The 18,294-nt window shown below is 46.4% G+C and overlaps 1 protein-coding gene across 1 annotated transcript in view; it reads right to left on the minus strand.

Annotated features, from left to right (window-relative positions):
* LMCD1 (LIM and cysteine rich domains 1) overlaps positions 1 to 18,294 on the minus strand; it is a 69,194-nt gene that overhangs the window by 15,830 nt on the left and 35,070 nt on the right. The window contains exons 3-4 of the mRNA XM_053600043.1: positions 14,318 to 14,573; positions 5,178 to 5,513 (exon numbers count right to left, since the gene is read on the minus strand). Coding sequence (XP_053456018.1) covers positions 5,178 to 5,513; positions 14,318 to 14,573 — 592 coding nt within the window. The remainder of the gene's footprint in view (positions 1 to 5,177; positions 5,514 to 14,317; positions 14,574 to 18,294) is intronic.

Consider the following 18,294-nt stretch of genomic DNA (forward strand, 5'->3'; position numbering starts at 1 on the left):
ACATTACTGTATTTTTTGATGACTTCTAGGAGTCTTGTGGTTGAGTCTTTGGGGTTCTCTAAGTATAAGATCATGTCGTCAGCAAAGAGGGAGAGTTTGACCTCCTCTGCTCCCATTTGGATTCCCTTTATTTCCTTGTCTTGCCTAATTGTATTGGCCAGAACTTCCAGCACTACGTTGAATAGTAAAGGTGACAGAGGACAACCTTGTCTGGTTCCAGTTCTAAGAGGAAAAGCTTTGAGTTTTACTCCATTCAGTAAAATATTGGCTGTGGGTTTGTCATAGATAGCTTCAATCAGTTTTAGAAATGTGCCACCTATGCCTATACTCTTCAGTGTTCTAATTAGAAAAGGATGCTGGATTTTATCAAATGCTTTTTCTGCATATACTGAGAGGATCATGTGATCTTTATTTTTGCCTCTGTTAATATGGTGGATAACATTTATGGACTGGCACAAAAACAGAGACATAGACACTTGGAATCGAATTGAAAACCAAGAAGTGAAAGTAACATCTTACAACCACCTAATCTTTGATAAACCAAACAAGAACATACCTTGGGGGAAAGACTCCCTATTCAATAAATGGTGTTGGGAGAACTGGATGTCTACATGTAAAAGACTGAAACTGGACCCACACCTTTCCCCACTCACAAAAATTGATTCAAGATGGATAAAGGACTTAAATTTAAGGCATGAAACAATAAAAATCCTCAAAGAAAGCATAGGAAAAACACTGGAAGATATTGGCTTGGGGAAAGACTTCATGAAGAAGACTGCCATGGCAATTGCAACAACAACAAAAATAAACAAATGGGACTTCATTAAACTGAAAAACTTCTGTACAGCTAAGGAGACAATAACCAAAGCAAAGAGACAACCTACACAATGGGAAAGGATATTTGCATATTTTCAATCAGACAAAAGCTTGATAACTAGGATCTATAGAGAACTCAAATTAATCCACATGAAAAAAGCCAACAATCCCATATATCAATGGGCAAGAGACATGAATAGAACCTTCTCTAAAGATGACAGATGAATGGCTAACAAACACATGAAAAAATGTTCATCATCTCTATATATTAGAGAAATGCAAATCAAAACAACCCTGAGATATCATCTAACCCCAGTGAGAATGGCCCACATCTCAAAATCTCAAAACTGCAGATGCTGGCGTGGATGTGGAGAGAAGGGAACACTTTTACACTGCTGGTGGGACGGCAAACTAGTACAACCTTTTTGGAAGGAAGTATGGAGAAACCTCAAAGCACTCAACCTAGACCTCCCATTTGATCCTGCAATCCCATTACTGGGCATCTACCCAGAAGGAAAAAAATCCTTTTATCATAAGGACACTTGTACTAGACTGTTTATTGCAGCTCAATTTACAATTGCCAAAATGTGGAAACAGCCTAAACGCCCACCAACCCAGGAATGGATTAACAAGCTGTGGTATATGTATACCATGGAATACTATTCAGCCATTAAAAAAAATGGAGACTTTACATCCTTCGTATTAACTTGGATGGAAGTGGAAGACATTATTCTTAGTAAAGCATCACAAGAATGGAGAAGCATGAATCCTATGTACTCAATTTTGATATGAGGACAATTAATGACAATTAAGGTTATGGGGGGGAAAGCAGAAAGAGGGATGGAGGGAGGGGGGTGGGGACTTGGTGTGTGTCACACTTTATGGGGGCAAGACATGATTGCAAGAGGGACTTTACCTAACAATTGCAATCAGTGTAACCTGGCTTATTGTACCCTCAATGAATCCCCAACAATAAAAAAAAAAAAAAGAAAGGACTCTGGGGTGGGATCCAGCCTTCTGGAGTTTGACAAGCCCCTTCCAGGTGCATTTAGTTTAAGAATCACCTAAATCACCTACTGAAAGCTCTGCAAAGTCCTGCCATGAGGATGCCTATGTTGTTTTATTCACTGTGATGGCTCCCAAACTGGCCACATGGTCCTTCTATGGAAAACTATGGTTTTGTGTCCCTAGCAATAATCTCTGAGAACTAGGAAAACCATGGACTTGGTTTCTAGTGAATATTGTTCGAATCAAGTTCTGAGGCCCAGCAGCCCGGGGAGGCCCGGCCTCTTCACATTGCTGGGTGGTTGTTAAGTGGTAAGTCAGACAGCGTCATGCTTAGTACTGTCCTTGGTTTAGAATGACGCCCGCCAAGTGGTAGCTGGGACGGCCATCATAACAATCACTATCACAACCAGGAGCAGGCAGGTGTTACAAAAGAGTTCAGATACTTTTACTTATTCCCCTCTTCCAGACCTCTGTTCCATTGTGGGGTATCAGGCTGAATCCTACCATTTCCTCCTCACACCTGGGTTCTCCAGTTCATGGCCCCAATGACTACTTGTGAAGTTCATTGCCCTTCCCCAGGGAGCAGGAATTGGGCTCCCTGTCTGACTCTAGAAATGGTGCTACCACAGTGTGTCCTGTGTGGCTGCCGTGGGTTAAGGCAAACAGTTTGGCCAGCGCAGCCCATGCCCATTCCTAGTGGCCCATTGCTAATTCACTGCCTTTATCAGGACTTGCTCCTCTGCTTCAGAGAGATAAACAAGGACTTAAATAAGAGCACCCCATTTTCTTTCTTCCCAGGACAAATAACTTGGCACCATATAGTATAAAAGCCTCTTAGAAACTGCGGCATCTTGGAATATTTAACTATTGTCTGCATTTCAGATTCTTCACCTGTAAAATGGGTTTGGTAAAATTGACCTTACCCGGCAACTGTGAAAATTCAAGAAAGACCCTGACAGTGGGAGCCCAGTGCTCGGCACAGGGCACGTGCTTACTAGACACGGGGCTAGAATCTCACCATCCCCTTGGGCAACATGACATCCAGATAGGTCCCATCTTTCACATATTCATTCGTGGATGGCATAGTTATTAAGCATCTACTATCTTTATCCATGATACCTGCTGCAAATACAAAGATGAACAAGACCTCAGCATCTGGCGGAGGTGGGGGGTCATAGACAATAATCCACTAACGACATAGTTACTGAATTACAACTGTGGGTACGGCAAAGAAGGAGCGGTCTTCCTCCCACAGCCAGCCCAGCCCAGCCAACGACGGGCTTCCTTCAGATTCCCTACTTATTTTCTAACTGTGGAATTTACCATTTACTGCCTAGTATGGTTATTGAATGCTTCCCAAGTGTCCCAAGTGTTTCCTAAAGCTAGTCAAGGGTAAGGACTGGGGATCTCAGGCCACCTCTGCCCCCGTTCCACACTGTACAAATATGCAGGCTCAGTTGAGGATAAAATACATTCTCAGATCAGCATCTCTCTTAGAAATGGCAATTTGGAAATGGTGCAAGATTCAGAGATCTTCTTCCAACATGGAATGATCATACAGACAGGTATTTGAACAAGGACAGAGGGCAGGACAGGGGTGAGGCGTGTAAGAACACCATATGGAAAGTGGTAACTAGAGTCAATTTCTGTAGCAGTCCCTAGGACACATATTGTTCCTGAGAAATGGGCCTTTTGAACATCACTGTCAAATCTGTATCAGAGAAAATAAATTTTGTTCTTTTGTCTCAGAGTTCTTAGCTAAACCAGCCTGAGCCCATAGTTCCTTGAATGGCAATCCTAGGCTATGCTGATGAGATGGGGGTTGGGATGGAAAACCCAAGTTTTGGACAACTAGCTTGAGTGACCCCAGGACAGAGGGAGCCTTTCCTCTCTGGATGTGCAGCAGTAGCGTTTGGGCTGGCCTTTCCTTGGGTTATCTGGCTCACTAGCGACTGTCAGCCTGTCCCAGCAAGACAGGTGATGTGTTCCAGGACCCCGTATGTTGGGACTTTATCTCCAAATGTCAAAGACAAAAGAAGCAAATGAGGTCACTTGGCTGCGGGGGGTAGGGGAAAAAAAAAGTAAAGGGGAAGCTGGGGGCCAGGACAGAGTGAGCCCCAGCCCTACGTGGCACCAGTCTCAAATTAGTCCTCTTGCCTCCTATGGGGCAGTTGAAGGCCATGACACCTTCACCTCTTAAATATTGGCTGCTCTTTTGTGGTTTCTCAAAATAGTACTTCCACATCACTACTTGCTGTGGTTTGAACAGATCCTCCGAAACTCAAGGGGAAACTTAATCCCCAAAGTGCTGGTATGACGAGGTGGGGCCTCTATAAGTCGACTGGGCTATGAGGGCTCTGCCCTCATAGATGGATTAATCCACTCATGGATCCATGGATGAACTGGATTATCATGGGGGGGGGCTTTCTAAGAAGTGGACGAGACACTTGAGAGCCCACATGAGCATGCTCAGTCCCAGGCCCTCACCACGTGCTGCCCCGTGCCCCCTCTGCAGGGAGTCCCCACCACCATGCAGGCCCTATCCAGATGCTCCTCCTTGACCTAGGACTTAGCCTCCATAATTGTAAGAAATAAATTCCTTTTCTTTGCAATTCCCCCAATTTTAAGTATTCTGTTATAAGCAGCAGAAAGTGGACTATGGCATTATTCCAGAAAACTTTGGAAAGCACAGCTTGGACCACATGATACTTCCAATCAATAGCCTTCCTGCCACCCTTAAAATAAAGTCCTAAGTCCACGGCTTGTTCTGCAATTTGGGGGTAGTGTCCTTTGCTTGTCTGATTTCTTGGGAGTTGGCAGATGCTATAAGCTGGTCAGTTTCTGAAGGATGAGTGGATGGGTGGCATGGCTCTCCAGTAAGCTCTACCACTGCCCTCCAGCCTCGCGTCCCCAGCTCCCCAAGCGTGCCACACTTTGAGTCCCGTGGGGCTACTTTTAGGCCTCTGTGCCATGCTCTATGACACTATAGCTCCTTAAGGGGGTACACAAATCACCTCTTGGGGGTATACATCCTCCCCTTGGCATGGCAAACCCCATCATTCTTCAGAGACCACTTGGTACCTCCCCAACTTCCTAAGCCCCACCCTCACCACCAGGCCAGGTTGGAGGCTGCGACAGTTTGGTTACCTGTGACCTCCACCGTGCTATGAGGCTTTCAAGGATGGCAGTGACCTTTCATTATTTTCCATGGGACAGTGTCCGGCATAGAGTAAAGGAGCAACAAATATATGCAGAACGCATGAAGTCATGAGTAAGCCTCACGGTGGGGCCCTGACTGTGCAGCCCGGGGCCTCAGTAGGTTCCACCAGGCCAGACGCGTGGGAGACACTTACGTATTCCACTTCTTTGGATGGGTCTCCGAGGCTGCCATTGGTGGTTGGGGCAGCGGTCTCTGCGGCCTCTGGCTTTTCTTGTCGCTTCCCCTCCTCCTTGGGCAAGCCACCCTGCCCCGGGAGGGCCACCTCTCCCACGCCGAGGGCTTCACTCTTATATTGCTTGACAAATTCTTCCATCACTTTCAACTCGTTCTCCAAAAGTCCGCGGCAGCGAGAGGGGTCCTGGTCATACATGGGGAGCTGATGCATGAGCTGGCGGCGGCGGTAATAGGCGCCCTCGGTGCCCGTCACTGGCTGTTTCTCCTTGGGGATGAGCTCCATGTACTGCAAGCCCTGGGAGGAGGAGGAAGGAGAGACAGGTGATGTGGGCAGGACTCCCTCAGTCAAAGAAACAATGACAGAAACCAGGAAAAACTCAACATGCAGTATCTTCTGACATTATAGCTTCTGAAATACATAGACTTTATTTATTTATTTATTTGCAGTTTTTGGCCTGGGCTGGGTTTGAACCCACCACCTCCGGCTTATGGGGCTGGTGCCGTACTCCTTTGAGCCACAGGCACTGCCCCATAGACTTTACTTTTTAACTTAATGTAGCTTCTTTATTCAAATTAAGAAGGTAACATCTGTCCATTGTCACAGATAAGAAAACACAGATGAAAGGAAGAATGGAAAAAATATGCCTCCTTTATCTACCATGTGCGTGTAGGAAATGTTCTACATCTTGATCTTGGTGGCAGTGCTGGGAAAGTGTGTCTGTGTCAACGTTCAACAAGCTGAACACATTCAGATGCACGCACTTTATTGTAGGTGTGTTATAGAGTCATGTGCCACGTGGCATTTCCGTCTGGACCACATAAAGATTATAACGGACTTGAAAAACTCCTATCTCTGAGTGATTTGTGTTCCAATTGCCCACAGTATCAGCGTAGTCAAAAGCTGCAGTGCAGGAACAATAAGAAATATCATATAGCCTCAGCATGCAGGAGGCTCTATGCAGGCCATTATGAATTGAGATACATAAAAATCAAGAACTGTAAAATCCACATGGACAGAAACAAATGAAGCCCTCCCAGCAGCACCGCTGAACTGAGCAAATTGAAACCTTCTCAGGTGAATCAGAAAGGAAGCTGTTGATTGTGTTTCTGGGCAGTGAAATAATGGATCATCACACGGTCTTTCTCAAACCTTTGTGCCATCTAGGTTTGTGTAAGTACATTCTATGATGTTTGCATAATGACAAAATCACCTAACAACACATTTCTCAGGATGAGTCCTTGATAAGAGGCCCTGACGGTGCTTTAAAAAGCATATAAAAAAATTATACCTCATTGGCCCATGATGATCGCTGGATGACAATTCTGTGTTCGTCCTTCCAGACTATTTCCTATCTGTATTTATTAAAACTTATTTGAATTTTACTTTCTCTCGGTGAGAGAGAAAGTAAACTTAAACCAGTTCTTGACCCGCAGGTTCTGTTTCTCCTACAACTGTGATAGCCCACGTTCATTGTGTGGGATAGAGAACAATCTTGACATTGAGAAAAAACACCTGTTTGCATCTGTCTGCGGATGCTCTATCTGTTCATTTACTAGCTAGATCTCGCCTCGCTAATAATAATAATATTTCTTATTCCCCGAAGACTAATTTAGCTTTCATTTTTGGATAGCACTGGGATGATAAAGGCATCTTATTAAATTTGCTTGTGGGCTAAGTTATCCATCAGAATTTAAATAAGGATCATTTTGCTTTGTTCTCTGACTTTTGAGTAATGGTAATAATTACAATTACAAGTCAGCCTCTATCACCAAGGGAAAGTTGCTATTTCCAAACCTCTTTTCTACTATCATTTGCTGGAGAGACACCAATTTATAAAACTCTTACAGTATAATGACAAAAATAATGTAAGTTGGCTGATTTCATAAAACCTGCTGCCCCACTTGGGACTGTCTTCTCTTTGGCTCTGCAGTTGATGTGCTTAATTTCTACTTTTGCTCAGGGCAGAAAAGGCCCTATCTTGTGTTTCCTGATCTTACAAGCAGTGCTGTATGCTTTGACCTCTCCCTGGTCCTTAAGGATCCCTAGTATATTTGAGTTGACTCTCTATTGGGACTGTTCACTCTCTGAGGGCAGGCTGTGCCACTTCTGTTTTAGCAGCAAGAGCAAAGGCTCTGGAGTCAGTCTGTCCTGAACCCGAGTCCTGGTCCTAGGCATGCTAACTGTGTGACCACAGTCACGTCACTGCCTCCCTGTGCCTGGGCTCCTCAACTGTAAAAATGAGGATCATAAAACCCAGGGTGGCTGCGGGGTGAGTTAACAGACTCACAGCATCTACACTGTATGGGTTATTGATTTTTCCCTTTGCTTTTCTCTTTGACTTTTCCAGCTGTTTAGATTTGTGACTTCCAGGAGACTCACCAGCTACATACCTCAGAGCAGTCTTCCTCAAAGACACGGAATATGACAAACGTGGAAAGTCATTAAAATGCAGATTCCCAGGGCCGACCCATCAACCCCCATCAAGATCCCAACTCAGTAGTTGAGATGTGGCATTCAGGAATATACAGTTTATATTTGTATTTCTTTTTAATTTTTTTTTAAATTTCAGATTAATATGAGGGTACAGATGATTAGGCTTCACTGTTTGCACTTGTAAGATAAAGTTCAAGTTGTAGTTGAGGCCTTCATGCAGGGATGTGCTGTGTACTCTGACATCGCGTACATTAGGGGAGAATTTACCAATCCCCTCCCTCTTGCCATTCCCTCCGCCCTCCTCCCAGAATTTGCGTTGTAAGCAAGAATCCTGGGTAACTCTGATGTAAAAAGTTGGCCCCTGGACCTTACTTGAACGACTGTTTTAGTAAAATATTGGCAAGAGACAAATGAGATAAACTAACTGTGATTCTCAAGCACTGGGCAGAGAGCTGAGAAGAGGTTGGCGAGTGATCCCGGCTTCTTTAGACTTTTGCAAAATCCAAGGATTCTCATGACCGAATATGACTTTTGGTCATCCCCTGAGACAGGCCTACATCGTGTAGTCACAGATTCAAGTTCTTGATGAGAAATGGGGTAATTTAAGTAGGTGTTCATTTTAAATTCTCTGGCAACATGGAATTTCTTTCCTTTGAAACAGAATATTTTTTACTTCGTTTACTTCATAGGCAATATTCCTCTAATTTTAAAAGAGTCAATCTAGTTTAAAATTGCTTTTTTCTTAGAAAAGTATAACTCTATCATGATGGGGATAAGGTAGTTCATGGTTTATTAATTTTAAAATGGGCAAAGACGCCTTCTAATAGAATCGACAAGGTGTCCGGTCAATGAGTTTCCCCATTGATCCGACTGTGAACTGTCTGAATATTAATGTGTTTACAGGTAGCTGTCCATTTTGGCTTCATTTATTTACTTATTCTCATGGAACAGAAATCTTCCACCTGGCAGGTCCCAGGGATGGGGAAATGAGGGGGAGACAGAGGTCAGGGCCGCTGCTTGAGAGCTGCGAGGGGTTCACTGTTAGTCTTGGGGTAAGCGCTTTCCATCTCTGTACCAACCTGACTCTACCCTCTGAGAACTCCCCTACCCCATAGCTTATCACTTGGGGCCAGGCCCATTTTGGAACTGTGGGAATTCACCTGGAAATTCATAATAAACATTTGCTGTTGTTGTCCTACCCGCCGCTGGGCATACAGCCAAACAGAAGCTGTGGCACCAACTCAACCTCTGGGAAGGGCTCAGTCCTGACCCCACCTTAGGAGACTGTGGTGTGTGTGGGTTTCCTCCTGATCAGTGGAGGGAATGACAGGTGGCTTCCAGCACTACGTCCGACAGGCCTGGGGCACCTCCTCTCAAACTTTGGGGTGTGTGAGAGCCACTTGGAGGCCTTTTGGAAAAACTTCTGGGCCCACCCTTAGATTCTAACGAAGGAGGTTTGGAGTGAGAACTCGCAAGGGTTCTCCTGGGTGGGTCTGAGGCAGGACACTCCTTTGTGGGGACAGCAGGTGGGCACATCAGAGACAATGGGTAGGGACAGCCTAGCAGCCCACCGACTGGGGCAGGGCAGAGGGCCCCGGGGAGGGACGTCGGGGCAAAGTTGTGGGTGGCAAACACGCCCACACCAACTCTTTCCTATTTCTTGCCCAGGGCCCTCCCTGCTCCCGGGATCTAAAGAAGGATTTTGGAGACAAGGAAACAAGAGCTGTGCTCACCCGCGCCAGAGTGGGCAGCAGGGCTGGCCAATATTTTACTAACTCCCAGCGTTAAGCATCCCCGGGCGTAGGCTGATTAAGCTCAGGGAGAGTAATTGCTTTTTTCCCTGCGAAGACGGCCGACTCCCCCAGATTCCGTGGTTGAGAAAGGACAGGAGTAGATGATGCTGAGAGCGGTCACTAAGTTCCAGGCGTCCTTCCAAGTGCTTGACGCACGCTAACCCATTTCATCCTCACACCTCTATGGGGAAGTTACTAATGTTACCCCTTGGGAAACTGAGGCACGGGCAGCTTAAGTAGCCTCCCCAAGGCCACACAGCTGGTACGCCATACAGAGAGCTTTGAACTCAGAAGCCTGGACCCCAAGCCCCTCTGTATTGCCTTTCTAGGAGATGCGGGCGACTTTCAAAGCAGAAGATGTTCCCAGTCTCTGGGGGGTGATTGGCATCATTTCAGGTGAGTGAGAAGTGCATCCTGGGGCCAGGATGCCCCATTCCCAGGATGTGTCTGTTTCTATGGCCTTCTAGGATCTGCATTTTCCCCTGCTCAACTTTATGAATAAAAGCTGTGTTAGGAAACGGGGAGCAGCAGCCCTGGCGTCTGGTTGATCCATGCACTCACAGTGTCTCGTCCTAGCTCCGTGCTGGCTGTGGCTGTAAAGCTAACGGGATTCCTGGCCAGGGCCCTGGAGAAAGGGAGTTCTCCTTCCCAGGACCCAGTGCTCCTGTTACAGCTCAAAGCCCCATCTGGGTGCCACTTTCCTCTTTGCATGATCAAAGCCACTGTGTGCAGCTGCCACCACCAGTGTGTGCTCTGTGGCCTGGCCTTGCAGGGCTGGCCTGCTGTCCCCTCTCCCTAGTCACACATCCATGGCAGGCACTACCCACCAATGCCCTCGCCCCATGAGGATTTCAGACGCCCTCTCAACACTGTCCACCTGGCAACCACTGTCAACTAGCATAGACTTGGGGAGGGAATGACAAGGACGGTTTGGCCCAAGTCAGCCTCTTGCTGCAGCTTTCACCTTAGGAGCAAATCTCTCAGGTAACAAACGCTCCAGGAAGGGACTGAGGTCATGTTCCCGTAACTCATAACGCACGAGGCATTTTCTCAGATCACTTGGAAGGATTGGTTTAGGTTTTTAAGTTTTTCCTGAGGACCTTTCTACACTCTGGCTGGGATATCATGGGTGGAGAGCTTCCCAGAATCTGTCTGTACCAGAAGAGAAATAAAAATGCAGAGACAAGTGGAAGGGAAGGTGCTCCTACCCCCTGAGTCAGGCGGCAGAACGCACGTGGACTCTGGGATCAGAAGACCCTGTCCTGATTCCTCTCCTGCTGGCCGCCAAGGACAGTGAATGTGCTTCATCTCGCCTGTCAGCCCCAGTGGACAGTGGGGAGCTGGAGTGCTGTGTTGAGAAGGATCCCGAGGGCTGATTAGGGCTCAGTAGGAAACAGGGCTCTGAGTGACCAGCAGTGTCTGCACAGTGTGGGAGCAAAGGGCAAGGTACGTGGGCATGCCACCCTGCACAGGCTCCTCCAGATCCCGGTTTACCTCCTACAACATGAGCTATACCATGCTCAGGACAAGGGGAGCAGCGAGCTGCTGAGGAGACACATCCGCCAAACCCTCAGCGCATGCTAGCTGGTTGCCGCCTTCTTCTCCTTCCTCTTGCCTCGCCCCAAATCCTGGCTGGATTTTAAAGCCCCGTTCCAACTCCTCCCTGTTCTTGATAACTTCCCCTGGGAATGCTGAACCAAGCTACCTGCTCCTTCCTGCCTCCTCCCCCACCTGCCAGAACTCCGGGGCTGCCCTAGGAAGGAAGAGCCCACGCCTGGGAGTCAGAGTGGCCCGAGTTGAAGACCTGGCTCTGTACCATGGAATACTATTCAGCCATAAAAAGATGGAGGCTTTACAACTCTCGTATTAACCTGGACGGAGTTGAAACACATTCTTCTTAGTAAAGTATGACATGAATAGAATAATTACTGATGTTAATGGTATTATGAAGCCAGTAGACAAATTCATACACGCCCACATATGAGAAAAATGCAGTTCTATTGAAGTTGGCGGTGGGGGGGGGAGAATGTAGAGGGACTGGGGGAAGGAAGGGAGGAGGGAGAGCGTTTGGGGTGCTTCCACCTAATGGGCACGATATAAGGGTATATGGCACACCTTCTGGGTGTGGGACACAACTACAACGGGGACTTTACTTAACAAATGCAAATATTGTAACCTGTTTATACCCCCACATTAATTTGGAAAAAAAAAATAGGTCAGGCTCTGCCACCAGCTGTGGGACATTTGGCCTGTTGCACCATCTCTCTGAGCTTCAGTTTCCCCCTTTGGAGATGAGAGTAATAATAGTACGTACCTAACGGTGTTGGAAAATTAGATGAGATTATACAAGGCTAGCTCTTAACGCAGTGGCCAGCACACAGTAAAAACTCATCAAATACTGGCAATCAGGCTTATTGTTACCAAGTCTTTAAAGGCTTACGCATTTCTCTGGCTTTAAGGGGTGATAGCAAAATTCAGTCCCATTTCCCCTAATACAATCAGTTCTAATCCCTAGGTAATTTTAAAGAGTTGGGAGGGGGAGTGGGAAGGGGAAGTTATTCAATCTCAGAAAAGTGACCTGCTTCAGCACCCCAGGTGCAGAGCAGAAAGAGGGGCTCTATAGCCCTGTGGTTTTATGAGCCAGAATTAACCACTACCTGACAGTGCCATCTCCTGATGAGTCTGGGGTCGAAGGCATTTGGAGTTTTCACCAGCCAGTTGCTGACACCCATAGCCAGTGAGGGCTTTTATGAGCTGCTTGCTTTAGTTTCAGCTGACATATTAGAGATTCACTAGATAGCTTACCCAGGCCTGAGCTGAGGGGGGCAGGCCCAACTTCTGCACCACCTGGTATGTCCTGGCTCTGCTATTGTCACCCTCTGTGGGCCCAGGATAGGCCCCTGCCTAGCCCTGAGAACTTATGAGGGCCAATTAGCCATTTCTGTGTTTCCTGCCACATAAAATTTCTGCCTCATGGGTTGGCCATGTTTATGCTGATGTGTTCTTTTAAAATGTGCATTATGTTTTTCAAAAAGTACAGGTCCTAAAAAAACAAAAAAATCGTAGTCTCTCTTCATTTTATCTGTGAGGGATCCTCACACTCGAGTTTTGAACTGTACTTCTCCAGCCCTCTATGACTCCGGATCAAGGTTTGTTTTCCACTTAATGCAGTGTGATTTGTGGTCTTGCTCATGTGAGTCTAACCACAGCAGAATTCTGTTGAATGAGATGAGTTCTCATCACAAGTTGCATGTCAAATGGCCAGAAAAATGTCCCATGTATTCTCAACTTCTGTTCTTTCCTCACTATGCACCAATTACAGGGACTCTGTGGAAGGGGTCCAGCCCACAGCCTGCACCTGTACTGCACTTCACTTTGCCCCAGTGTGGAGAAGAGATGAGAGCTAAGCACAGAGCCATAAATGTGTGTGGTAGGAGGTGGGGTGGCCTCTGTTGTAAATTGAATAATTAGGGGAAGCCTTTGTGAGAAGAGCCAAGCCACGCAAACAGCAGGGGAAGAATGTTTCAAGCAGAGAGCACTGCCAGGCAAAGGCCCTGGTGTGTTCTGGAACCGGACCGAGAAAGTCAGTGTGATCTAAGGTCCTGAGTGGGCGGGGAGTCGTCAGAGCCTGCAGGGACAGGATCCTGTGGAACTCTGAAGGCTCTCCTTCTCTTCCAGGAAAGGCTTGCTTTTCTAAAATCGATGAAGCTTTTAAAACTTTATCTTATTGACCTATAGAAGTCCTCTTGCCCAGTGGTTCTCAGCCTTCTGAATGCTACGACCCTTTAATAAAGTTCCTGTGGGTCGTGACCCCCAGGTTGAGAACCGCTGCTCTAGCCCTTGTTCCTTCAAGCGGGGGCCTGGCAATCTGCAGCACCAGCATCACCTGGGAGGGTCAGGGGTGCAGCGTCTCAGGATGGTTCTACACTTGCTGGGAGTATTTTAATGAGCTCACATGTGGGTGGTTCACATGCAGGTGGAGATTAGGGGAGCCCTGGTCTGGTGCATTAGATCTTGGAGGTGGCCGCATGGGGCATCACTTGGGGAGTCATTTGAAATGCTCATGTATGGTGATTTATATTCTGCAACCTCGAGCTTATGACTCAGTGGTCAAGAGGGTGACCAGGGTATGGGGATTTTTTTTTTTTATTATTTATAGATTATTTTATTTTATTTTATTTTTATTGTTGAGGATTCATTGAGGGTACAATAAGCCAGGTTACACTGATTGCAATTGTTAGGTAAAGTCCCTCTTGCAATCATGTCTTGCCCCCATAAAGTGTGACACACACCAAGACCCCACCCCCCTCCCTCCGTTATACTGAGCAGCCAGAGTGCCACCTTACGTGAGTCATTTGCTCTCTCTGGGCCGGTGTCATTTCCACCCTCCTCAAGGCCACTTTGACCATTTTTTGTTCCCAACTTCGAGGGGATCCTCTCCTCCAGGATTGCATATAACCAGTTTGTTCTAAGACCAAGAAACTTCAGCTTTTAGAGAGGAGAAGACTATTTTTCTGCTCTCCTAAGGCTTTCAAAGGGTATATACCCCAGGCTACTTTGAGGGGAAATGAACATCTTGCAGAGGAAGACAAGGACTCTGAGAATTTTGAGTGTTCAGAAATAAGGAACCCAAAGAAAACAAACAATGCCTCTGCACTAGAGCTGGAAGACTCCTTAAGAGTTTGTATGAATACCTCTACTCATTTCATGGATGAGGAAAACTGGTCCAGTCTTCATTTCAATGTAACATAATGTAGGAGCCGGGCTGAAACCACAGCCATCCTACCATTTTTATGACCTTGACCTCCTTCTTTGAAATTCAGAAACCCATGCCATCCATGGCTGACATTTGGTTGGAGGAAGCTGTCTTACCAGTTTCTGGGTGACTCCAGGGGGAGCCCATTCATAGGTGATGGTGTCAAAGGTAGGATCCTTCCCAGTGGCAATGGGGTTGGTCATGATCATCCGGTTCCTCTTGTAAATCCGGATGCCATCTCCGCCTTTCACCCGGGCGGTGAGGGTGGAATACTTGGAGTCCATCAGCAAGCGACCGATTTTCCGATCATCTTCTAGGTCAGAGCTGAGGCAGTGGTCTTCTTGACTGCATCTGCAAGACTTGCATATTTTCCTGGAGGGCGCGGGAAACAAGTAAGATCAACTTCCAGAAAAGAGGCAGAGGCTCCCACTAGCAGCATCTACCCTTTTGAAAGCAGGTTCAAAATTTAACTTTAGTAATTTGGAATGGTAAGCAGTAGATGAGTGGTAATCTGAAACAAAAATGCCTTTGGGATTGGAAATTGCACTTTGGGATTGGAAACAGCAGTTTTTATATCAGTCTATTTGTGTGGAATTAAGAATGTGACTTTTGTTAGTAAAAAGGGTAGCATATTTTTCCTCCTGTGGTTGCCATGGCAAAGATTGGTTTATTCCTTAGATATGTTCTAAACCTAGAGTCTGTGTGGCTCATAGCCTGAACCTGGCCCACAGTCTGCCTTTGTAAATAAAGTTTTATTGGAACACAGCCATTTCCATTTATTTACATATTGTCTATGCATGAGTTGTTGCGACAGAGACCATCTGTCCCACAGGCCTAAAATATTTACTATCCATCCCTTTACAAAAAAAAGTTCGCTAACCTCTATGGCATAGAATTATTAAAATTGTCTCCCAAAATTCATGAGCCATGAAACTTCAGCAACTTTTAAGCTTTTCAGCATACACACTGACATTAGAATACAGTGGAAATTTTCTTCAGAAATCTTGTGGACAGGGCTCGGGGGGAAGGAAGCTGGCTGAGGAAAACCCTTGGAGTGGCAAGAGATTGATGTTCTCAGGGGAAGTCTCTGTCAGGAGGCAGGAGAAGTAAATGAATCCTGGGGAGCAGTTCAAATTTACTTGAAAGCCTCACCACACTTCTCTTTGACAATTAAAAAAGAAGTGGCTGCTTTGTGTCATGCTGGTGAGGTTTAGAAATCCAGAGCTCGAAGGTGTGAGAGGACAACTGCTCCCCTCCCCTTCTGGCCTGTCACCAGGGGCAGGCTGTGCTGTGTCCTTGCTCTGACACAGGCACGTTAAGAGCTTGTTAAGTAAAGTAAGCAAGGTCAAGACCAACCGCAGGATGCAGGGATGGGGAAGGCCTAAGCGGGGGAGACCTCTCTGCAGCTGCATGATTCTATCATGGGATAGAACTCAGTTCCAGGTTGTTGGAACGCTTTTCCTCTCCTATCCTCAGGTGATGGACACATCTGATCGTATGCACATTTCATAAGTATGATTGTATGCACATTTCCTAAGTATTGATTGTGGGCCAGCAGGGGCAGGCTGATGGTCTATACCCGTGCTTCTCAACCAAGGTCAGTTTGTCCCCCAGTGGGATTTTAGCAAAGTCTGGAGACATTTTTGTTTGTTCCAGTGGGGAATGGGGAATGCAGTGGGGGTTAGGTGCTGCTACTGGCAACTAGAGTCTGGCAGAGGCCAGGGATGTTGCCAAACAACCCGCATTACACAGGACAGCCCCATAACAAAAAATTATGTCAACTATGTGGAGAATGGGAGACCCTGATCTGATATGAAGAGAAGGAGGCCCTGTTGCAGCCTTAAAGGACCTTATAGTTGGTGGAGGAGAGGAAGAGTAAATCAGATGGAAACTGTAACATAAGTAAGTTTGAGTGAGAAGAGAGCTGCACCTGATCTGGGGTGCTGCTGCTGGCCTGGACCCGTTCCCCAGGAGGTTAGCAGGTGGTACATAGAAAAAGGTTTCAGTTTCACGGGTCACGAGTTTGGAAAACAATGAGTAAAGAGGATTAAACCCCTTTCTTTGGTGCAAGGCTGCTCCTTATCTGTAATACACTGATACACACTGTGACATTTTGAACGTTATCTGAGAGGCTTGCGGTCCAAGTTCACATTCAGTGGGCTGCAATTTGAGAAATGTTAAAATCAATGATCTCAAGGATTCATTCCAGCAGGGCAAAAGAGAAAATGACCCTGATGATGCTGCAGAGGAAACATTAGAAGTCTTCTCCTCCTCTTAAGAAAGGGTTGCTTGTTTTACAGAATTCGGGCATTTTGTTCACAATTAATATCCCTTTTCAGAGCCCAACTGAGGAGACTGCTTCTCTAAGAAGATGGGCGATACACAGTGCCAGTGGCGTACGAGTGGGTAGTGAGGACGGAGAGCTGGAGGTGAGAGGAGGATGAAGAGGCAGAAAGCAAAGGCAATCCCCACGTGGAGGGGCACCAAAAGGAGGGCCCCGACTCCAAGTCCTCCATGTCACCACCAACCCGCTGGCCCCCCAAACACCTTCATGCATGGGCCTGGGTGAGGAAGCTGACCTTTGCTTTTTTGTTTAACGTGGAATCTCAGGATGCTGTTAGAGATGTCGGGAATGCAAAACATTTGAAACACAATTTTAACAAATGCGAGATGGTGTGAACATTATTTCTCCATTTATTCACACCCTTTGTGCTGCCAGGCATGTTGCTGGGACTTTATAGATGGCGAAGACACCCACTTGCCCTACCCTACTCTTTCCAGGCACCCCAATTGTGGAGGACACAGACATATCCCCCAAGGATCCTCAATGGTATTAAAATGGCCATTTCTGCAATTTGTCATCAACAATTTGGAACTGAATTCTGTCCCCTGAGGATAACTAGAGGGGTTTTCCTGTTAAGCCAGGTTAAGTGGCACGTAGATCCTTTAAATATCTTTCAAGCCACGGGGAGTCTAAAAATTAGAGTGTAAAAGGGCTTATCAGGGTTCCCCCTAAAGTTCTGAGATGTCACCGCTTCAACATGGGTTGAATTGAAGTCCCTATAGGAATGTTTAAATGAAAGGTGACCCTGGATATGCGGACCTGCAAGGAATCTGCATTTCTCAAAGACAGGTCCACTTGATGTCCAAATCATTGGTTGGAGGACAAAGAAACACAGGGATTAAAACAACGCTAAGAGACTTCTACTTCTAGCCTGAGGAACAGGATCCAAAACTGTCCTCCCTCCATAAACAACTAGAAAACTAGACAAGATGATATTAAAAGACCATTTCCAGATGTTGGGCAGAGGCTGTGTAGGGCTGTGATCCCGGAGAGGAGGAGAAACGTGATTGAACAGACTCGGTGGATGCATTTAGGGAACATTTTCTCCCTGCCCAGATAACTTTAAAAGGAGACCTTCTAGATGCCTTCAGAGTACGGAAGAGGAGTCAACACTGTCCTGAGACCCTGAGGGAAGATACAAGACCAGTGGGGTTGAAATGATAGGGAGGCTGACTTTCTTCCAGGCCAGAAAGAGCTCAAGTGGCCAGAATAGAAGTGTGGAGAGTTCCCCCTCATGTGAGTGTTTTGGTTGTAGAAGGAATTTTTTTTTTTTTTTTTTTTTTTGGTAGAGACAGAATCTTACTTTATCACCCTTGGTAGAGTGCCATGGCGTCACACAGCTCACAGCAACCTCCAACTCCTGGGCTTCAGTGATTCTCTTGCCTCAGCCTCCCGAGTAGCTAGAAGGCATTTTTGTAGGGGATGGAAGGCTGATTTAGATGACCTTGACAGTCTCCTGTACCCAAAAGACCAAGTGAGCTGCTCTGAGCTTGAGGACTGGCAGAGAATGAAGCCAAGGACTGATCTTCTGCTTTGAAAGCTTATGGCTCATAGGATTGCAGAACGGCCAGGAGCATGGGATTGGATTTCCTGCATATCTATGTTCAGATCCTTCTGTTAGTAGCTGGCTCCCCATTACCCACCCTTACTGTCCTGATCTACCACTTTGGCTTATTTCCCCATTTCAATATAAAAGATTGCACATAGTTCACTGGTAGTTGTGATTGTTATAATAGCCATCACACAATG

This window comes from Nycticebus coucang, chromosome 8 (assembly GCF_027406575.1).
Source record: "Nycticebus coucang isolate mNycCou1 chromosome 8, mNycCou1.pri, whole genome shotgun sequence".
In the NCBI taxonomy this organism is placed as follows: Eukaryota; Metazoa; Chordata; class Mammalia; order Primates; family Lorisidae; genus Nycticebus; species Nycticebus coucang.